The following is a 24,196-nucleotide window of genomic DNA, read 5'->3' on the forward strand; positions in this document are numbered from 1 at the left end:
TTCGGGTGAAGTCCTGGCTACTCGAGTCCATAACACGACGGTACCTATTCAGCGCTCGGTCCCGTAGGCGACCTTAGTACATGGATTGCCTGCAGCTACTGGAATTTGCTTCCGGGCCTTCCTGGACACCAATCATTGTGTTTCCTGTGGTCCGTGGTTCCCAGCGCTTTGCAACCCAATAATTGCCCCCTTTTCATTTTTCTTTACTCGCGTGCCCTCGCACTCAACACGTTATGGTCGTTTTACAACGAAGTGGTTAAGGTAAGTTCCCCAATGGTATTTGTGCGACGAAAGCAGTCCGTAAGGGGTGTCGAAGGCAGGCGTGTGACAGTGGGATCAACACAGAATAATAGAGAGAGGGAATAAACTTTATTCAAGAACCCCGGTCCGGGTTCGCCCGCTTTGTTCTAGTTGTCTGCCAAGCCGAGCGTCGTGATGAGCTCGATCATGGCACGTACGTAGTCGTAGGAGGAGTCCGCCAGCCACTCCTCAAGTGTCGTAGGTCTACGGGTGGGTGAGAGTTTGGCAAGGCTAGAGAATGTTAGAGAATCCAAAATTTTCGCTTTGAAACGTATTTATCCATGATTCCAAGATAAAATTTACCTTTCGTCTGCGTCCCTTAACTATGAAAAGTATTTTGCTGCTTTTATTTTACCACGTAGCCGTAATTTTTGGTTCTGCTGATGTGTTTTACCAGCTCCACTTCAGAAGCCTGTTGCATGGGTGGAGCAGGAAACAGCTGTGGGCTGTGTTGCGTAACACGCGCTACATGGAAGCCCCGAAGCGGTTGTATGATTGACGCGTCGGTAGAAAAAAAAATTCGCAGTTCCGCCAGACAGGCGAAGCACCCATTGCGATAGCAAATTAGTAGATAGCTGTACGAAATAAGGATAGTAGCTTCATCGACCATATAAGCTTGTAAACATTCGCTTACTAACTAAATTAACAATGATAGAATATGTAAGTATGGCTCAACGATGACACAGAAAGAAACAGACGCACTGAGATAGGGCTGTCTTTGTGTATGCTTCTTACGACGTCCTTGTTCAGTTGCGCTTACACATTCTATCATTGATTCAAACCAACTGCCCCGCGAACGTGTTTAAATAAATTGACTAGCACGGTGTCACCCGCGCATTGGTGAACATGAACATATGCAGCTCGATGAGCGCGAAAACTCGCTGTCAATATTCTGGAGAGAGGAATCGCGGCAGCAGGAAGCGAATTGACCTTCACGCATCTCTCGCTTCAATGCGAGCGAAACGTCGAAAGCGCAGTGTATACGGAGCTACCGGCACTACGCGCACTCTGCAAACACCTTGAAGGCTTTGAAGATGAGACCCGCGCGGGTGCGCACTTTGGCTACATGGAAGATCACTTTCCAGACACACGAACGCCGGCAACGTGTTCCTACGGCGTCTGCCAAAGGCGCCTGTGGTTGTCGCGGTTGTCTCCACTCTGTATGAAGCGGCGGCCAAGGAGGACATCGAGGCCTCCTAGCAGCCGTCGGAGAAGAACGCCCCCCCCCCCCCCTTTCTCGCCTGACCCCGCTGCCTCGCGCGCGACAGGAGAGGGCGCGCATACGGGCGCCGTTCTAAACCTTACGCCGTTCCACGCTCGCGCACGATAAAATCCTTAAAGTTACTAAAGTGCCGACAATCTCTATCTCTGCCTTCACTCCACCTCGTTTCTCCTCTCTTTCACGCTCACCTTGACCGTGGCGCCGCCTACACTGCTCCAGCGTAAGAACGGCGCCAACATGTGCTCCTCGCCACTCTGTAGAGGCTTGTCGAGCAAAAGTGGCGCTGATGAACGGCGCGAGGGCCCACGTGATGGTATTAGGCCAATAGCGACGCCACCTCGGCCAGAGCGTGCGAGGAGGAGGGGGCACTCTTCAAAGCGCGGCACTACTTTACCAAGTGTGTAAGCGGCTTCAGCGCACGCGATTGAACCGCGTTCGCGCGCTCACTCTTATACGCTTTCACTCATACGGAACTTCACAACGACGGCGACGCCAACGTCAGAAATGCGTCAGGAGTGTCCATATAATTCGTATCGAAATAAAAGTTAGTGATGTTTAACTTCTGAACACGGATTACTCGCAAGGGTATGGACGCCGCGAACATGTCCAGCGAGCTTCACGGCGTCGAAGCACATAGCGTCTAACGGAGGGGGCGCGAACGCGATTGCGGACGCTTGAGTGATCTCGACTCGATGGTGCGACGCCTCGTGTGCCACAGGGAAAGCCGACGTGGTACACATGTAGAGACGCTGCGAAAATACACAACGACCACCATGGCGTCGACGCACAAACGCAAAGGGCACGAACGCGGTCGCTTCATTGATCTCTACGGTGAAATGCCTCGCGTGCCACAGGAAAAGTGAATATTGCTACGAATGCAAAGAAGATATGCTGCGAACACGCATAGCACGCCCGAGGCGTCGAAGCATGAGCGGGAAGGGTACGAGCGCGGCGATTTTCTTGTCCACCTCCAGGCGCCTTCCTCCTCGGACGCTCGCTCCGCTCGCAGCTTCAAACATAATCTCCATAATTTCACAGACGGGCCATCTATGCTTAGGCGTAAAACCTCACTAAGAACAGTCAGAAAGCAGCTCCTCAGTACTGCCGACGGCTGTGAGAAGTAACCAAAATAGTATCGCTGTTTTGGATGTACAAGTTGTCTAAATTAGCGTATATCGACTAGCATTTTTATCCCACTTTCCTCCAATTTGCCCTTTACTTACATTAGCGCACATATCTGGTCACATAAACTCGGCGATTATGTGCCATCTTTAGGGTTGCTAACCCGGCGTTCTTAGTGCAGGCACCGACCATCGAACACAGAAACATTGACCACAAACAGGTTCGTGTTTAAGGTATTTAGACCGAGTGCCTTATATGCCCAATGAAGTGGAAAATCCGTCGTCCGTCTGGTGTTATCACCCAACGGTAGCAAAACCCACGTGACCAAGTGATGACGTCATATTGCCGGCGCTAGACCTGCTGCTGCTCACACTGTGAAATCCCATGGTGAAGTATAGTGAATGAAGGTACAATAATTAGGCTCGATTATGTTGCCTGTGCTTTTGCGAAATATGAAAACATGGATTTGTCTGATTTTTCCTATTCTTGATTCTACCATTGTAATAGGCAGCCTCAATGAGACACTAGCTTTTTGGGCTTGTCCTAATTCGCCAGCTGCAAAATGAAAATATCAATGGCATTCCGTATGGCAGTCCTGATCAGTGGCGTAGCCAGAAATTTTGTTCGGGGGGGGGGGGGGGAGGGCAGCTCACGTTGCAGATCGGCCTCCTCCTTAAGAGGACACATTAGTCCGGATGATCCTGTCTAGATACATGTAGAAGTAGAATTCGTTTTTCTCGACAACCACCGCACCAAATTTGAAGAGGTTTATTGCATTTAAAAGAAAACTTAAATTATAGTGACTGTTTGTTTCGAATTTTTGATTTAGGTCATCAATATTTTGCTGAAAAGTGAAAAAATCGAAAATTTTCAGAATACGAAATAATGAAGTTTACAACTGTGATACAAATTGACACGAATTGTACGATACAAATTGATATCACAATTCTGTGAATTGCACATAATAGTACATCAACAGCGGACAAAATTTAATATTATGGAAATACGGATTTTCCAGAACCCTTGTACATAACATAACTAATTCACGTAAGATACAAATTAACAAAGCGAATTTGTCCGCTTTGAATGGTGTAATGGGTGCCGTTTACAGAACCACGATATCCGTTTTTGATGCAGAGCTATTAATTACTAAACTTCGTACTTTTAATTTTTTTAGCATTCGAATTTTTCAAGATATTTTAAAGTTCCGCGCTTAATCGAACTTCCGCTTCCAACAGAGACCATAATTTAACTTGCTCTCTCAAAGACAACAAATTTCATCAAAAGCGATTCAAGAGTTATCTCAGAAAAACGTTTCTGCGTTTTACATGTATCTGAATAAGCGGCTAAAGCTTTGTCTTAAACAATTTGCCTAGCCAGCAAATACATCAATAAAAACTGCATTGCCATTGCCAAAGATGCTGCAAACGAATTCTTGAACGCTACGCACTCTCAATACAAGTAAAATATGTATTTTTTACAAAGGAATATACTCGTATGTGCCAAAAAATGTGCCCAACATAACTGATGTCAATGCTTCGACATTTTTGTCTATTTATTAAGTAAAGAAAATATCACGCGAACTATAGAACTACATCAGTTCGAAACCAGCAAAACAGTGCCTGCCGCTGATATGAAAAATGTAAAAGCCATGAAATTGACAAAGTTTCATTAAAATATTTGTCCTGAACTTGTTCTTCAAGATCCTTGTTTACATTCTTGTACATATGCAACGGCCAGTCAAAAATCTCAATGACGAGGTCGTCTGTTCCAATGTAATACGCAGGAGCAGCTGTCACCGGTCGTGTATCGTGAGTAATTGTACCAAAATGATAGTCGCAACAGAGAGCACGTATAAAAAGCAGGATTCATTATGCAAAAAAAGAAGTGAGGCTTCTTTACTTCTCTACTCTTTACCACTTCCCTACTCTTTACCACTTCTCTACTCTAGTGTCCTGTCTGCACGCCTCACTTCTTTTTTTGCATAATGAATCCTTACCAAATAGCTCAGCTTTCTGTCGTTAAAAAGCAGGATTTCTGCACAGTATACGAGGGCGAGTCAAGTGAATGTGAGCCAATGCGAATATATGACAAACGGGGTACTTTAAATAAAAGTAGCCTCCATGAGCATTTAGACGTTTGTCCCATTGACTAACGAATCGCGTAATTACCGTCTCATAAAGCTCCTGGGGTTGCTGCTTCAAAACATCTACAACTGCCTTTCACGTCATCGTCAGAGACGAATCTGGTTCCCTTGAGCTGTTTTTTTTTGTTGCCCCAAAATGTGAGTCGCAAGGCGACACGTCTGAGCTGAATTACGGATGTTGCAGCGTTTCCAACTTGAACTTTGCCAGTTTTGTATTAACCAAATCAGCGACGTGGGGACGGGCATTGTCGTGGAACAAGATGACCTCATTCATTAATTTTCCAGGTAGTTTAATCTTGATTGCGATGAGGCGCTTCACAATATCGGAAACAATTGATAGTCTCTCAAGATTTAGCAAATTCTATCAGTAATGGCCCCTGACGATCAAAAAATAAAAGTCAGCAACACCTTACCGGCGGCACTGACAGCCTTTGCTTTCTTTGGGTGTGGTGAATTCGAATGTTTCCATTGTAAGCTTTGCCGTCGTGTTTCAGGCTGGTAGCAGTGGCATGATGGTTTGTCTCCGATCACAATTGCAGACAAGAAATGGTCACCCTTATTGTGATACCAGATCAGATGATTCAAGGCAGTGCCGAAATTCTCCGTCTTCTGGCGGTGGTTCAAAAGCCTGGGCATCCATTAGCCGATAGCCGATAGCCGAGATCTTCATGAATTATGGGGTGAACAGAAGCGTGGCTGAAGTTCGCACGCTCTGCCAGTTCATCGATGCTTATCCTCCGTTCTTGTCTCATGAGCTCATCAACCTTTGCAATATTGTTAGGGGTGATTGCACGATGGCTTTGGCCAGGTCTGGGATCGTCTTTGCAGCTTTAACCTCCTTCTTTGAACCGTTTGTTGCAACGCTTCACAGTGGCCAATGAAATGAAACGTTCAATGGACATGGCAGCCATACGGCGAGAAATTTCTTTTTGGGAAACACCTTCAGCTCTCAAAAACATCACGGCACCACGCTGCTCAAGTTCCGGAGCATCCATTACGGCCCGCAACCATGTTCAATCCAGTTTATGAGAGCAATAAAGGACATTTATCCTCACACCTGCGTGTCACTTTTGTAAATGAGAGACGCCTGTGTGCTACGCGCAGGCCTTGCAGATAATGAGCATAACCATAATTGCGCTGGGTGGGTAGGCTCACTTTCATTTGAGTCGCCCTCGTACATTAGAAATGCGAAGATACAATGGAATATACAAATGCGTAGATACTGCTTAATAAAGGGCAAAAAAGTTACTGCACACAAAGTTCACTGCACCTATGCACAAAACCTCGCAACAAGATATTTGGATATACCTATAACTCTCCAATAAACTACTTATCAAAGAAAAAGTCACTCTGTACACTCCGTCAAATAAGGTAAACAAACATGTTGCGCAACCATACATTCAGCGATTGAAATCAAGTGGATTAGGGAGGGTTAAGGTGGATTACAGTGTATTAAGCATGGTTAAGGCGGATTAGGATGTATTAAGGTGAATTAACATTGATGAAGGAGTATTAGGACCGATTAGGTTGGCTAAGGGGGATTAGGGTGCACTAACAAGATTAGGAAGGATAAGGTGGATGAAAGATGAATAAGGGCGATTAGGGTAGATTAGGGTGTATTTGGTTAATGGAGTTGGATTAGGGTGCATTAAGGTGTATTAAGCAGGATTAAGTTACATGATTAAGGATTAAGGTGTATGAAAGAGGATTAACATGCATGAAGGACCATTAAGGGGGATTAAGGTGAATTAGGCTTGATGAAGGAAAATAAGACCGATTAAGGTGCATTAAGGAGGATTATTGTTGTAATAGGCCTTAATCCATTCTATTCCTTCATTCAACTTAATCCTCCTCAATGTACTTCAATCCATCTTAATCCGCCTTCATACTCTTTCATCGACCTTAGTCCACCCTAATCCTACTTAGTGCACCTCAATCCACCTTAATCCTCCTTCATTCCCTTTAATCCACTCTAGTCCACCATAATCCTCCTTGATGCACCTTAGTCAACCCTAATCTATCTCCATTGGCCGTAATGCACCGTAATCCTCCTGAATGACCTCAATACTCCTTAATCAAACCTAATGCCTCATTATACACTTTAATCCCCCTAATCCACCATAATCCTTCTTAAGGCACCTTACTCCACCTTCATTCATCCTAATGCACCTTCATCGACTTTATTACACCTTAATTCTCCTTAATACACCTTAATCCCCTTAATTCATCTTAATCCAATCACTAATCAACCATTACTTAACTTTGCTAATGAGTAATCATCTCTTACACACGGCTGCTTATGCTTTGGTTCACTTCCGGCCTTCCTTCGGTCATGTGATATGCAGCTTACAACGCGACCCTGAAAATGAGACCTAAAGCTTTCGCTTAATAAGCCACACACAAAGGGATGTGCGACAAGCAATACTACATCATACGTGCAATGTAAAGCATCTCATCATGTGGCAGGAAAATTGTTCGCAGTATAGAACTCGCCTGAAACCTCTTATTACACCAATATACCCCGTTCATACGGCTTTAAGAAAATACCAACCTGCTCATAAACGTTGCCTTCAGCATTATCAATGCTGTTATTAGCATTTCTCAAAATTTCCAACACCACTGGGGCGCGCAACTTGCGCAATATAACACGCCTGCAGAGAATGCTGCGGCCGGTCCGCGGGAGCCAGCGGGCGTGGAGAGTCGAGGAGGAAAGCGCCACGAGGAGGAGAGTGTCGCAACTTTCAAATTATCAAGGGGCTTTAGTTCGCCATCAAAACGTCCTTGAAACTTCGTGCTCGGATGGGGCTGCTTGCGTTAAGTGACTCCCGGTGCGCGGACGTTGCCGCGAAATCCAGCCCGAGTTCGCAATTTTCGCGGTGAAATGGCTTTTCGAGCATGAAAAATACGTTCTAGACAATATCCAGAATGATTTGCGGCGCGGGGGTTGCTTTGGTTGGCGGCGGAAAAAATTTCGGGGAGGGGGGGAGGCTGAAGCCTCATAAGCCCCCTCCCCCCTGGATACGCCCCTGGTCGTGATCCACAGCCACCAGGCACCTACAGCCTCCTCTGCCAGCGTCAAAGAAAAACACAGAAAAAGCCATGTACAAAACATTATGGCAGGAACCACCGAAGGTGATTGGCAAAGTCAGCGATAGCTTTGTTTGTAATATGCTGCATATCCGCAGGCCATTCGCGAATTACAAAACTTATAGGTACATCATCAATCACACGAATGGGCAATCTCGCTTCTAAACATAATGCAGAATATCATGATGCAGTATATCTTACGATAATAACTCCATCTGAGTAGAGACCTCGTTGCGATCTCATGTATTTTCAATATCCTGGCTGCAACCTCGTTGCAAAAGATTTCAAGCGGCCGCACTCGACGCAGAGGCGGCTATTGCAGATGGGGCGCTTTCAATTTTATATTGTTACGGTGGGAAAAAAGGACAAGGTCATCCATGGTGAAGATGACGAAGTTGCAACAGCCCCTCGGGATTCTGGGCTGCTGTTCATATATGCCTTGTAAATACATCTTGTAAATAATTTTATACCCGTGACATTTTGGTGGACGTGCGGGGTACGCGTCTTCGCCTCGATGCTCCGCAGCGGACGTCTGACCCAGCCTGGGACCATACTTCCAGTGGAAGGCACCGCATCTGCAGCTGCAATGCCGACTGCGCATACCCAGTACGTTGCACTACCTCAGCTGCAAGACGCCGGCAACTTCACTGGCCTCGATGGTGTTGACGTTGAAGAATGTCGGAAGATGTATGAGCGCGTCAGCAAGGTGAACAGGTGGGATCCGGCCATAATACTGGCCAATGTAGAGTTCTACTTCGACGGAACACAGCGAACGTGGTTTTACACAAACGGGGAAGAGCTAACCCGCTGGGACTTGTTCAAGGAAAAGCTGTCCGACGTTTTTTAGCAATCCGACCAGTCGACAACTAGCCGCGAAGCAACAACTCGCCACGCGTGCCCAACCTGCTACCGAGAGGTATGTCTCCTACGTTCAGGATATCCTAGCCCTCTGTCATAAAATCGACTCGTCCATGGCAGAGGCGGACAAGATGGGAGACTTTATCAAAGGCATCGCGGACGACGCATTCAACCTTCCTGTCCTTAGAAACTTGTCGACTGTGGACGCCATCATGAAGGAATGGCACCGCTTCGAGCAGGCGAATAGTTGCCGTATATGCAATCAGTTTACACGGCTTCCAAATACTGCAGCGACCTTTTCCTGTACCGACCCTATCGACCAATGTAGGAATGGCGGACAATCCATCGGACTGGCCTACACCTGACGACAGGCCGATGTGTTTCTGCTGTGGCCGAATCGGTCACGTTTCCCATCACTGCCGGAGCCCTTGGCCGCCCCTTCCTCGAAACAGCTTCCGCAATACTAGTTCGCCCCGAAATTCTTCCCCCTGTCGCTTCTACGACGCTTCCGACGCCACTACCTCGACTCTTCGCTATGCTCGCTCGCCCTCGCCTCAACGTCGCCAGCCACATCCGCCCGATCTTCACAGCTCGCCGTCGCCGACCTGCCCAGGATGGTCCCAGAATTAAAGCTAGACAATGCGGCACGTCGAGGTGTTGCTGCAATGTCGGATTCGCCACCAAATCCTCCTTTGACGTGGCTTACGATAAATAACCTTCTCGACGTCCAAGTTGAAGGCACACCCGTTACTTCGCTACTTTGCTACTTCGCTACAGTTGAAGGCACACACTTCGCTACTTCAGCCCCTAAAAATGTGCGCACCGATGTCAGTGGCCACGGAATCAGTGCCGTCTTGGCAGAAGTTCAACATGGCCATGAACGTGTAATCGCATACGCTAGCAGTCTTTTATCACCTGCGGAGCAGAACTACTCTATTACCGAGCGCGAATGTTTGGCCGTTGTGTGGGCCGTGGCGAAATTTCGCCCCTATATATATACGGCAGGCCCTTTTTTATTGTAACGGACCACCACACCCTCTGTTGGGCTTCATCCTTAAAAGATCCCACAGGGAGGCTTGGACGATGAGCTTTGCGGCTACGAGAATATTCCTGTTCGGTAGTGTATAGGTCTGGTCGCCTACACAAGGACGCCGACTGTTTGTCCCGTCACCCTGTACTCATGCACGCCGACGCCAACATGGATGCTTCCGCAAGTGTTCTTTCCAATTACCAGTTTTTGGACATGGCCAACGAGCAACGCCATCACACTACTATGAGGACCCTCATTTACCGAATGGAATTTGCCCTTTCAGATCCATCGTTACGGTGGTTTGTTGTCAACGACGGGATATTGTACCGACGCAGTTTTCATCCTGACAGTCCTCCCCTTCTCCTTGTCGGTGCTCACCACCTCTGCTCAACCGTAGTTCAGGAGCTTCATGACGCTCCAACTGCCGGACACCTTGGCTTTGCTCGCACTTACGACCGCGTGAGCCGCCGCTTCTACTGGCCTGGCCTCGCACGCTCCGTACAGCACTATGTAGCTGGTTGCAAGCCCTGTCAACATCGCAAAAAGCCAGCAAAGCTTCCTGCCGGGTACTTACAGCCGATTGACATTACACCTGAGCCGTTCTTTCGCGTGGGTTTGGATCTCCTTGGCCCTTTCCCTGAGTCCAGCTCCGGCAAGAGGTGGATCGCTGTCGCTACTGATTACGCGACGCGCTATGCCATCACTCAGCTGCGCAACCGAAATCGCAGATTTCCTACTCCAGGATATCATTTTAGTACCGGGCGCTCCGTGACAGCTTCTTACTGACCGAGGCCGCACTTTCCTCTCCCAAGTCATCGCCGATATCCTACGCTCATGTTCTACCAAGCACAAACTGGCCACCTCCTATCATCCCCAGACCAACGGCCTTACTTAGCGACTTAATCGGACCATTACTGAAATGCTAGCGAGATATGTTTCACCCGACCGCAAGGACTGGGATGTTGCGCTGCCCTACGTCACGTTCGCCTATAATTCATCACGCCACGATACTCCTGGGTATTCCCTCTTTTACTTACTCTTCGGTTATGCGCCTGTATTACCATTGGACGCTTCACTCCCCTTGATACAGGATTAGAGGACCGAGTTTGCCCGCGACGCCATCGCCCACGCTGACCATGCACGCCAGCTTACCCGTACTCGTCTGTTGGCATCGTAGGAATCTCAACGACACGCTTCGCCGCCATCGTGACACATATTTTTCTCCAGGCTCTGTCCTGCTACTTTGGTCCCTTTGCCGCCGAGTGGGGCTTTCCGAGAATCTCCTTCGTGCTGCAAAGGTCCTTACCGTGTTCTACGTCAAGGGACCAATGTCACTTACGAGATAATCCCCGAGACCTCCGTCATGCCACCCGGTTCCACATCACCTGACGTCGTACAGGTCTCTCGGCTTAAGCCTTACTATCTGTAGCACCAGGACGGTGCTTTTTCTGCCGCGGTTTGTGTTACGGTAGGAAAAGAGGACAAGGTCTTCGACGGTGAAGACTACCAAGTGACAGCCTCTCGGGATTCTCGGCTGCTGTTTATATATGCCTTGTAAATACATCTTGTAAATAGTTTCATACCCGCGACAATATATTTAAAGGAACACTAAAGGTTACTATTAAGTCAATGTGGACTGTTGAAATACCATCCCAGAAACCTCGAAACGCTAATTTCGTGCCAAGGAGAGACTTATTTTAAGAGAAAATGCGTTCTGAAGCGTCCGCGTACCTCTAGCGCAGTTCAAATTGCCCGCCCTCCGATCGAGGAGTACTGACATCATGGTCTCATAGTGACGTTGCACCGTCGGTGAGTAAAACGGCGTCCGCAGACGGCGCTACGGCTTTTCTGTGCAAAACGGAAACGCGCGGCCAGAAACAGAGCCAGGATAGAGCCGACAGCAGAGCGAAAGCGGGAGTATGGTGGCTAGCGGAAGGAGAAACGCGCGACCATAAGCTGGTACTTCATTCTATGACGCAAACTTCGACGCTCGTCGCAATGGACCCTGACAACGACAGATTGGCTCGCGATGCTGGGCTCAACTTCAGCGATTTGAGCACTCGCGAGCGCGACCTGCTGCTGAGGGCTCGCGCTGCCGGCGTCGTTGCGTACTACGACGGCGGCCTCGACACCGGCTCTCCGGAGCGGGAAAGCAACGAGGGCTTCCCACGACATCACAAGGACGTGGCATTCTCGCTGCTTGTTCCAAATGAAAGTTTCGCGAGCCAGCAGAACCCGCACAGCACGACGCGATAACGAAACTACTGAAACTCCAAAGCGTGCGCGGCGCAGAGTCGAGCGAAAACGAAACCTTTCGACCACCCATACTACTGAAGGGTAACGTGAAAGTGTTATTTTTTCTTAGAATCGAATAGACTTAGTCAAGTAGCATTTTCTTCCATCTTATAATCGAATGAAATGATATTTTTAATACGAGTAGTTGAGTATTAGTAACACAAATTATGAGGAGTGCTTTCGTCATCGGACTAGTACCGGAATGTCGCTGCGGGGTCTCAAATAGTGTCATGCATTTACCTCAATTTCTCGGTTACTAAAGCTCTGTTCGCGGTTATATTGACGCCTTAGACGTTCTAGAACATCGCTCTACCACTTTAACTTGACTTTCTGGTAACTTTCAGTGTCCCTTTAAGGCTACATCCGTGTATCCACTTGGCCCATTGATTCTTACGCATTGGCCAAGAATGGCCACACATCCATGTGACATCATCATGCTCATCTGCAGCAGCCTACTTTTGCGTCCCCTGCCCGGCAGGGGCGCAGCCAGGGGAGGCTTAGGGGGCTTAACCCCCCCACCCTCCACCTCACCCCCCCCCCCCCCGCAATGTTTTCGTGCTGTCATGCGCCGCCTACAAAAACAACCCCTGGCACCGGAAATCATGCTAGATTTTGTCTACGTTCTTTTCATGCTGTAAATGCCATTTTAACGCGTACATTAAAAAATAGGGCTGGATTTCGCAGCAACGCCCATGTACCGGGAGTCACATATCGTAACGCAAGGAGCCCCATCCGAGCACAGTTTCAAGGGCGTTTTGATGGCCAGCGGGCTCATCGCAGCATCTAGCGGAGCCCTAGGAATTTATAGAGCGCTTGGATTTCAATTCTTAAACTCAAGTTCTCAAAATTTCATGCGAAAGGTGCATTGACACTATCAAAGTCATGCTTTAGATATTCTATTCCGGAACCTTGTGGGTTTAATGTTGTCAAAAAACATTTGACGCCGAAGGTGCATTACTTTTCTAAGGTCGTACATCGCACCATACAGCGAGATAGGCCAATACAACACACTATCACACAAGTTGACAAAAAACGCAGCGAGGTCCGATGAGACGAAACATTACGGTGGTTCATTTGTGCCGTCGTGTCGCAGAAAGGGATATCAACATTTCTTGTTTCACCCACGCCAAAGCATCCATGTTAAGACACTAGGGGCATCAAAGGTAACTACGTTCTTATGATTTTTCCTTAATTTGACCATTATTCGCGAGGAGAAATTGAGCCTCTTCAGTTTTCTTGTTCTCGCTACCCGCGGGCTGCCAGAGCCAGCCAGATCGCATGAGTTTTCCTCGTGCTTCATCGACCACCGCGCGGCGCACTTCGATGCGCGTTCGTTTTTCTCTGGCGGAGTTAGTTTTGGCCTGGCATAGCTTTAGTCGCTTTGCGGCTAGCAGACAAAAAAAAGAAACAATGGCGGCTCACCACCATTGTATCAGTATGGCCCCATGCTTGCGATTGCCAGAGCACGAGTGCCGGTGATTTATTGAGCAGTTATTTTATACAGTAAAATGAAGCAACGCACCTCAGATGGTCATGCGACGATATACAGAGAAGTGGGACTACGCCCCCTCAGCTTATCATGCATAGCACACGTGTCAGACGCGATACGATACAACCATCACTGTGGGGACTCGACGAATTGCAAGTCCTCCGCGGGAGCGCAACCTCTCCGGAAAGTCTCGTCTCGCCGGTGTAGGTTATATACCGAGCACTATGCGCATGGTTCTTTGTGGATCAAGCGTCTCACGTTTTTTCGATATTCCTTTGGTAGCCATATTATGTGCCCGAATTAGGCATTCCATTGTGGCCAACATACTTTCCTGACGTTTTTCTGTTTCATTTCCATGCCCGCGCCCCACAATAGAAAAAAAAGACATTGTTGCGGCGCAGCAAATTGCCGCATGGCGAAAGTTCGATTTTGTTACTTCTTTTCTGGAAAGTAGCGGGCCACGAGACGCTTCATTTGCCGGATACTCTTGTCATATTATTGCGATAGCAATTATGGGGACACTCTAGGCGCATTCCTGCCGTCACCGTCACCCTCATGTTCCGTATAAAGTCCAAGGGCGATAACATCGTGGCCGCGGGCCGCATGCTGTATGTGCGAGTTAAAGCGTAAGGGGGGGGGGGTGGCATGGGTGAATGGGCTTCAGTGAGCCAACCATGGTGGCTGAGTCTTCTACGCGCAAGGGAGAAAAGCGAGGAGAAAGCGCGCCGCCTCCTTTCGCGCGTGATGCATCAGGGGGAGTGGAGGGAGAAGGGGGCCGGTGTCTGTGAATCTGTGGTTGCGCACCATGTTTATTTACATTATTGGACGAAGTATATAGAATGACTTTTTCTTGAATAAGTATATTTATTGGAGAGTTATACGTATATCCAAATATCTTGTTGGGAGGTGTGTATAAGTGCAGTGAACTTTCCGTGCAGTAACGCCTTTTTGCCCTTCATGAAGCTGTATCTTCGCATTTGTATAATGCATTGTACCTTCGCATTTCTAATGCAGGAGAGTGAGTCAAGTGAAAGTGAGCCAACTCATACCGCGCAATATTGGTTCGGTTCATTATCTGCGGGGCATGCGCGTAGCACAGAGGCATCTGTCATTTACAAAAGTGACACGCAGGTGTGAGTATAAACGTTCTTGAATGTTCTCATACACTGGGTTGAACATAGTTGCGTGAAACAATGGACCCTCCAAAAGTTGAACAGCATGGTGTCCTTAAGTTTTTGACAGCTAAAGATGTTTCCCAAAAAGAAATTAGTTGCCGTGTTGATGCCATGTACGTTGAACATTGCATTTCATTGACCACTGTGAAGCACTGGAGGAAACAGTTGCAAGAAGGACGTGAAAGTTGGAAAGACGATCCAAGACCGCTCCATAGCCACCGTGCAATCACCCTCAACGCAATTCTAAAGGCTGATTAGACAAGAAGGGAGGACAAGCACCGATGAATTGCAAGGACGTCTGGACATCAGTCACGGTTCGGGTCATACAATAATTCATGAACATCTCGGTTATCGGCTCTTGTGTGCGCAATGGGATTCCCAAGGTATTGAACCACCGCCAGAAGACGGAGAGGTTCGGCGCTGCCTTGACTCGTCTAACCCGGTACCAGAATGAGAGTGACGACTTCTTGTTTGCAATTGTGACCGGGGTCGAATCATGGTGCCGCTTTTACAAGCCTTAAACACGACGGCAAAGCTTACAGCGGAAACATTTGAATTCACCACTCCAAGGAAAGGAAAGGCAATTATTTCTGCCGTAAAGGTATTGTTCACATTTTTTTTTTATTATCAGGGACCATTATTGATTGAATTTGCTAAACCTGGAGAGACTATAAATCGTTCCTGATATTGTGAAACGTCAGATCGGCCGCGTCACACAATCAAGAACAAACGACTTGGAATATTGAGAAATGGGGTCATCTTGCTCCCATACTATGCCCGTACCAACGTGTCTGATGTGGCTAACACAAAGCTTGCAAAGTTCAAGTGGTAAACGCTGCAACATCCGCCATACAGCCCCGACCTGTCGCCTTGCGACTTCCACATTTAGGAGTATTAAAAAAAACTGCTCAAGGGAACCACATTGGTATCGGACGACGACGTCACTTACAGATGTTTTGAAGCAGCAACCCAAGGAGTTTTATCAGACGCGAATCACTTGACTCGTTAGTCAGTGCATGGGACAAATGTCTAAATGCTCATGGAGGCTACTTTTAAATAAAGTACCCCGTTTGTCATATATTCACGTTTGCCCACTTTCATGTGACTCGCCCTCGTATATTTGGAGAACTCCTGCTTTTTATATGTGCTCTCTGTTGCGACTATAATTTCGGTGCATTTATATAGAATACACGAGCGGTGATCGCTGCTCCTGCGCAATATGTTGTAACAAAGGACAGCGTCATTCTTCCTGGTCATTGCATATGTATGAAAATGTAAACAAGGTTCTTGAATGACAGAGAGATAGAGAGAGAGCTGCAAATAAGAGAAATGCAGGGAGGTTAACAAAGTTTCATTAAAATATTTGTCCTCAACTGGTTCCCCCCCCCCCCTTTTTCATGGCCTTTATATTTTTCATATGAGCGGTATACAGTGCTTTGCGGGTTTCAAACTGATATAGTTCTAAAGTTCGTGTGATATTTTCTTATTAAATAGACAAAAAACACAGCGGCATTGATATTAGTTTTTTGGGACACAATGTTTGAGACATACAAGTATACTGAATACTTTTAGGACAAAATACATATTTTGCTTGTCTTGACAGTGCGTAGCGTTCGAGAATTCGTTTGCAGCATCTTTGGCAATGGAAATGCAGTTATTATTAATGTATTTGACGCATGGACAAATTCTATTAGGAGGAGGCCTAGCTGCAACGTGAGCCCTGCCCCGCCCCCCTGGAACGAAATTTCTGGCTACGCCACTGCTGTCGTGCGAAGGCCAACCAACTTACCCTCTAAAGTGGTCGTGCGTAGCTGCACGCGTTCGGACATAAACGCGAGCATGTTTCTTAATGCTATCATAGGCGTCATGACTTCAGTATGGAAGATTCGGGATACTTCCACTGCGTGCACTGCTCCTTGTCTTTGTGATGTAAGCGTGGAATGAAGCATAATCACGAGTGGTGGCCGCAATTGTAATACCTCGGATAACGAATACCTGATAACAAACGTCGTAGCAGTTGCTGTTCGTTACCTCATTGGGTGTAAGTGGCCGTAATTGTGTAAGTTGCCATAATTCGCAGTCAGCTGCCATAAAATTTCCATAATGCGTAGGCACGCCTCCGGGAGTTGAACTCTCGATACTGAAAGCACGGTGCTACTTCAAATCGTCACTTGTTTTTTGCTGAAAGATATGCTGTCTATGGTATTCTGTGGCCAGATAACTGCGTCCACTGAAAATTTAGTTTTACCCCATTTCTTGCATCTTCGTAATCGTGACAAGGACAGAGTGCAACTGTAGTTATTGCAAGCTTACTCCACGTAACAATTTTCTATCAATACATCAGATATTAGAGCATAACATAATTTATGTATGACATAAATGTGAAGCACCTAGCCAACGATTAAAATGATATGCCTCCTGTGAATCCTTGCAGAACAACTAACCCTATCTTGACCACATACTAACACTGTGAGCAAATTCCCTATCGTCTACGTTCGAACTTCTTTTCCTAATATACTTTACAGATACTCTTCGAACTTGAAGCGCACCTGCAATCCCAAGTTTTCCATGACTTTTGCGTCACGTACTAAATAAAAAAAAATTCTTGTAGATCCAACGCACATGTTGAAACGTATGCAAATCGAAGGTTAGGTAAAGGGGTTGAATAAATGGTTTGCAACTAACCATGGTGCGTACCATTTCGTGATGGCGAGTACGACAGGCGTCAAGGAAGATTTAGGCATTCTATGCGTCTTGTCGGACACTGGAACACGCCAATTCTGTAGGATTGTGCAAGAACAGATACACCCCCAGTGGCATGCACCAAATCGGTAAATGAAAGAATGTAAGGTGAATCAAATAATTGGTAAAACGTAATAAGCGTTCTCCTGCATTAATCTATCATCCACTTATAGCATCTATATCCGCTCATAGTACCTGTAGAGACTACTGTAAACTTACATTATCTGTTCATATTTGATGCGGTAATCGGACACAGTGAGACATGCCCTTTCTGGAGGACTGGCGAACACCCTTGTGGCACATCCTGAACGACTAAATCTAACAGAAAAAAAATTAACCTAAGCGGTAAACAGAATTTACTATTGCAATAACACACACACACACACACACACACACACACACACGTATATATATTGCTACGCAGAACAGAGCGGTGCATGCGTGTTCAGCGTGCAAGTTTTATATAAATCACTTCCTGGGTATCTTAATCTAACCTTCGCATAGGTATCAATGAATAGATTCGACAAGACAGTAGCCGCAGTCGCAAAAGTATGGGAGGTCGCTCAATGAAAGCTTCGGTTTAATTTATCGGCGCTTTTCACTTCGATGCGCAGTATTAGAATGTAGGATTGTGCACATTGCGCTTCGTATATGATCTGACTATTCTCTTCGCGTGTCTACAGGGCATTGGAATAGAAATTCGCCGATTCGTAACAGCAATCGTTTACGGTGACCTGCTTCCCTGGATTGGTTTCGCAGAACTCATCGTCGTCGTGTACGCCTACGGTAAGCATGGCGCGGCAACATGGTTCTGGTGCAGGAAATATCGAGGCACTCCTGTAACCTAGGAAAACAAATACAACTCTGGCAGGAAAGACATTTCATAGCAAGTGGCTTCAATAAAGAAAATCCCGCGATTCCTACAATTTACCTGGACCAGCTCTCAAGAACAGCCGCCATAAATAAAGATAAGCATTACTAAACGAAATTTGCCGTTAGTTTGGATGGTGGCAGGTTTTGTGGGATTGATGTATTGCATAAGATGGTGGTAGAAGCCGTGTGGCCCAGATGTCATCAAGCTTTATTTTTGTAGCTTTTTTGTCGGAGGTACGTTCCCTAATTTGTTGGGACGAATAAAACATTCATTCATTCATTCATTACAAAAGTAGGCACAAAATCGCTCTAGCTGGGCGAACTTGTGCAACCTATGTCTTGATTTACATAAAACTCCATGATATTTTTACGCGCTGAAGACGCAGCTTACTGTGGACAAAGAAGTTAATTATGAGCTGTTGCCTGTAGCTTGTAAATATCCTGTAAGTACATTTTTATCGTAATTGCTTCATTTGTTTCGCCCCATCACAACATATTCTAAGTTTTCCATAAAAAGTATTATTATTGTAGACGGCACTGCAAATGTTTTCTGCAATTTCAGTTTCACATATAGATGCAAGAATATTTTATGTGTACGTAGTTTTTAATTGCAACTAAGGGCATCATCATGAAAGCATAAATGTATTGGAAGCTATTCGACTGCGGGGAAAGAAACCACCACTTAGTTGTGCTTAACCAATCAAGACTAACGTCGCTACATTTATTTATTTATTTATGGGGACTGAGGTACAAAACGAAAAGAAAAAAACATCAATGAAGGATGCGCCGCTATGCGGCAACGTTTAATGCTGGGGTTCTGCTGGTGTACTCGAGACCCTCGAATTCTCTTAAAGTCATTTGTAGGCTCGGCGATGCCTTTACAAGAACTTTATTCTCGACAATCAGCTGTGCATAAAGAGTAACCAGTATTTCGTCAAAGATACCTTGGGCATTGTGTTTGGGAATAAGATATCTGGCTCAAATCAATGTCCGGGCAGCTAAACGTTCCTAGTATCAAATATTGGGAATGTTAGAAAATCGTTGAAAATATTTATTCCTTTTACTGCAGCACGTGCTTTCGCATTGCTTTGTATTGTTTCCTTGCATTTTTTACCGTAACAATTGTACGGTATCATGCATTGCACCTGCGTTTTACAATACTTTTGTCGCATTGAACTACTGCTATACTGCTATACGACTAAACTCTTCAATGAATTCCCTAATTACCCCCTCTCGGTCTTGCTTAGTTGTACTCCCATGCTTCTCAGTGCCCATTTCCATGCTGATAATATTTCTGTGATCATATCCAGCAAATGTATTTTTTTCTACTCCCCACACGTACAAAACGTATACGTACATGTTTGTTACTGCGTACGTGCGGTTGTACGTAATTACGTACACCGACCATCACTGACAGTGATGCGATTTTGTATTGCCATATTTTACAAAAAAAATTAAGAAAAATTAAATTAAAAATTAATTGCAAGAAAAAATGGCCTTCCGTTGCAGATACATATCACGTCTGCCCACCACTTCTGCATATATCTTCAAAAGAATAGTTTACTGAGGGAGTTGGTAAAACGTTGAGCAGTGTGCAATTCTTTGTTAATAATGTGTTACATATATTGAGCTAATAGATGTAGAAATGTAGAAGCGTTTCGCCCGACCCACAATGTGAGCACTTCTATTAACATTTGCTATGCAACCGAGCTCACTGAAATATCCCTGTTATTTATCATTGCAAGCGCTCTTAAAGAAACCAGTTTTGTGATCATGCTTAGGTCATTATGCAAAAAAGAAGTGGGGCGTGCAGACAGGACACAAGAGTAGAGAAGTGGACAACACGAACGCCGACTATCAACTGAAGGGAGCACTGAATGAACGCATAATGAATCCTTACCAACTAACTCAGCTTTCTGTCGTTCTAAGCTTCATTTCTAGTACTCTGAGCCCTTTTCCATGTTCCCCTACTTATCTGAACAATCCTGCTTCGTTAGCTTCCTTAATTGCGATATGTATGTTCCGCGCTTGAACCATGTCGTGGTTTAGTCGTAATCGTGTCGTACCATTGGAAGTTCAACTGATCTGAGGCTTCCTTCAATCATCAACTGGGCATGCCAGGAGGATTGGAGCTATCCTTTCCACTGAATCATGGCACCAAGTTAGGTTCTACCAGGAGTGTCTAAGGGTCCGTTGCGTGGCCCTGGTAGACGGTCGCCATTGGAACCGCCCCTACGCGGATTGGAATAAGTTAGCCGTGCAACACGCGGACTTCCTATGGAGGATGAAACTTCCGGAGCTGCAACAAAGTAAGAGGAAACACCTTTCTAATAATTCACCGTGAAATAACGTACTGGTTCTTGGAGACGCCATCGTAAATGATAACCATAGAAGAACCCTTGCTTTAGGTCCTAAGCACTGTTTTAAGCCTAACATAAAACACGTTGACGTTTTATGCATACCGCGCTGCATAACCAGGTTCGTCCCGGAAGAAGAACGCTCACGCTGTATTTCGAATTGCATTGCTAGCATTAAACAGTCAAATTCTCATTTTAAGACGCCTCACCCTGTCCGACCGTTAGTTAATTACCTTGTAGAGCACAAACTTAGACCAGTAATGTCTGACAAGGAAGGTTGCTTCGTAATTATGCCAGATGACATGTTTTCAGAAAAAGCGATTTCAGCCATAGAAAAGAATTTACAGCCAGTAAAACTCAATACTTCTGTAGTTGAGCAACGTGCGGTTGACCTCTTGTCAAGACATAATCTTGATAGGCTTGTCTGTAATGTGAAGAAAGCTAAATCCCTCACCTTAGAACTGTTTTTCTCGGCCAAGACCCATAAACAAGAAATTCGTTTTCGTGCTATAGTGTTAGAGAAAGGGACGTGGCCGGTCTGTGTCGCCAGGTACCTACAGAACTGCTTAGCTTCACTACTTTTTCAGACACCCTTTTGCTTACGTAATTCTCAGGCACTTGTTCAGTATTTCAGAGAGGAAAATCCTTGTGATTGTACAGCTTTTAGTATGGATATCGAAGACCTGTATTATTCCTTGCCGAATGATGGGTTGCTAAATTCCGTAAATGAGTGCATTAAAGAACACGTGCAAGAGTCGGCTTTTATTGACAGAGGCGGTGTCTCCACGGGAGCTTTTCTAGAAATTCTTTCAATGTACTTGAAGTCGACGCTGATTGGGTGGAGAGATGGCGTTTTTCTGCAGAAATCAGGTATTTGTATTGGCTCAAAGGTTGCCCCTATTCTTAGCAACATTTACCTGAGTAAGGTTGACAGCTGCTTAGAGAAAGCCTTAGGTGATAGCGTTATCAAGATATTTCGTTACGTTGATGATTACCTGATTTTCTGCAATAGGGAAGAATTCGATTCCGCTGCTACCTCAGTAAGTGAGCAATTCAAACTTTATGGGGGACGATTAAAGTTTACTAAGGAATTTTGTCAGCGACGCGTAATTCAGTTTCCTGACATTTCCTTGATCTTCGAACAAAATCATGTTTGTTGGCAGTACTCCCCAAGATCTTCGAAGCCGTCGCTAAACTTTCAATCCAAGCATTCCAAAGTAGTAAAAAACGGAATTGCCATGTCATGCCTTAAGTCTTCCCTCACCAAATCCTGCATGCACAAAATGAGCGCCAGTTTTAATGTGCAGGTCCGGCGCCTATTACAAGCAGGTTATCCTAGTGTAGCGGTGGCCACTGTGGCTGAGCGCCTAAAGAAGTCGGTTTCGAGAGGGACGGACGTCATTACAGAAAGCAGTAATAGCAAAAAAAGAGTAGTGACTATTCCGTATATTCATTCAGTGTCGCACAGGCTTAAAGAAGTTGCAAGTAGATATGATGTTAATGTCGCTTTCACTGCTCCCAATAAGCTAGGTAAGATATGCGCTGACGCACAGAATAAAAAGGAGCGGGTAAAAGGCAAAAAACGAACAGATATTTGTCCAGTGAAGCACAATAAGAACAACAGTTTTACTGACTGTCGTATGGGTGTGGTTTATAATATTCCCCTTAGCTGCTGGCCAGTTCTACGTATAGGGCAAACGGGACGGTGTATCAATCAGAGGCTAATGGAACATAAAAGGTCGTTAACCGGAGGATCGCCTTCTAATCTTTTGCTACATTGCCGAAATTGTAACTGCACACCAGAGTTAGATGAATGCGCGATATTGTAAAGACATAAGAATGAGGATACGCGTCTTATGGTAGAGGCACGGCATATCTATAGTGGTGGAAGTGCGTGCGTGAGTCAGCCTTCGATTACTTTACATAAGGAAGGGATTAAGTGCCTTAACAGTTATCTCTCACGTAGACCGGCACGCGTATTCGACTGACACGTTGTGTTACCATTCCTGAGCATGCGCAGATAAGTTTTGTGTCTTCTTTCTTTTTTCGCCTCAGTGCTCCCTTCTGTTGATAGTCGGCGTTCGTGTTGTCCACTTCTCTACTCTTAATTGTGTCCTGTCTGCACGCCTCACTTCTTTTTTGCATAATGAATCCTTACCAACTAGCTCAGCTTTCTGTCATTCTATGCTTAGGTCTATTATTATCCGCTTCAAAGCAGGCAGGGAGAAAATAGTCACCTAGCCTGCATGATTTATTGAAGTTTTAATACATCTATCGCCAACTTGCATTTTGCCTATGTGATCTCGATATTATCTGTCATATTAAAAACATCTGTCGCTTCATTGTACGATTACCTACGCTTGCAATGACCCTAGTCCTATCCCTCCCTTCCCAGCTTTTCGCCACGAATACGGCCGACGTTTCTTAACTGATTTCGACTACTGGCCAGTTGTTCCTTTCACCTTCTTTGAATCTCAATGGTTCTGAAAGGTGGGTATTCGGTAGGCTCTCGCTGGATGAATATCTTGGCACTGCATTACGATGTGCCAAGATGTTTCTGGGCTTTCTTTTTTGCAGCACACACATGTCTCAGACTGTGGCTTATACTTGCTCCGGTATGTTTTTGTCCTTACGCATCCACTCGGGCCTCGAATAGCAAGGCGCTGCCATTAGCGTTATCATAAAAATTTTACAAACAAAATACAGATTTCTTTCTTGCCATTTCTCTAAATCTCTATGGTCTTCTTTCTTCGTGTGCGTTACATCCACTTTACTGTCGCTCTTTCTTTTACTTTCTTTTTTTATGACTCCTGCTTCTCTATTTGCATTTTCAATTGCTCGGTACTTGATTACCAACTTTCTTGACCTATTTTTCCATTCCAACAACTTCTGTATTTTAGACTGGCATTTTGTTTTATCTATGTGGCTTTGTTTTTCTTCAAAACTTATCTTCCTCTGTTCTTCCTTTCTTCGTTTCTTTCTTTCATTCTTTCTTTCCTTAAAGAACCCACACGGAGGTATTACATATTGCACTTCTGTGGCATTAAACGACGCCCAGCTGATGTTAGTTCGTATTGCCTGGTTTGTGCTTTTACCGTGGGCCCCCAAAGCTAGTCGGCTTACCGACGTCTGGTTAATCTCCAACCCCGATAAGATTTAAAGCACGTAATCACATTTCCAAAAGTTAGCGTGCACACCAATACACTTTTCCAAATTTATTACACCACCACTTATTTATTGTAACCCCAAAGTTCCCTATGTTCCTTAATTGCTGCATCCCGCTAACCTTCCATTATAAAATTATTTTTTGTGGACGCCTGAGTACGTTATTTCTTCGTTTATGTATGCACAATGCCATTTTTATTGCTTGACAATGAAGATGGCATCCTGTCCAATAAATACCACATCTTACTTGTTTATTTGATAAAGATAACAATTTTCGATTTCTCTGTGCTAAGCTTAGTGCATAGGTTCATCGCTCTATGGTCCCTTATATTTGC

The 24,196-nt window shown here is 45.5% G+C and overlaps 1 protein-coding gene across 1 annotated transcript in view; it reads left to right on the forward strand.

Moving 5' to 3' along the window:
* Positions 1 to 24,196, forward strand: part of LOC142570546 (sodium-dependent noradrenaline transporter-like) — a 107,191-nt gene that overhangs the window by 56,868 nt on the left and 26,127 nt on the right. Inside the window, exon 11 of the mRNA XM_075678921.1 lies at positions 18,150 to 18,252. Within this exon, the coding sequence (XP_075535036.1) occupies positions 18,150 to 18,252 (103 nt within the window). The remainder of the gene's footprint in view (positions 1 to 18,149; positions 18,253 to 24,196) is intronic.

The sequence above is a fragment of the Dermacentor variabilis genome, chromosome 2 (assembly GCF_050947875.1).
Source record: "Dermacentor variabilis isolate Ectoservices chromosome 2, ASM5094787v1, whole genome shotgun sequence".
NCBI classification, from domain to species: domain Eukaryota; kingdom Metazoa; phylum Arthropoda; class Arachnida; order Ixodida; family Ixodidae; genus Dermacentor; species Dermacentor variabilis.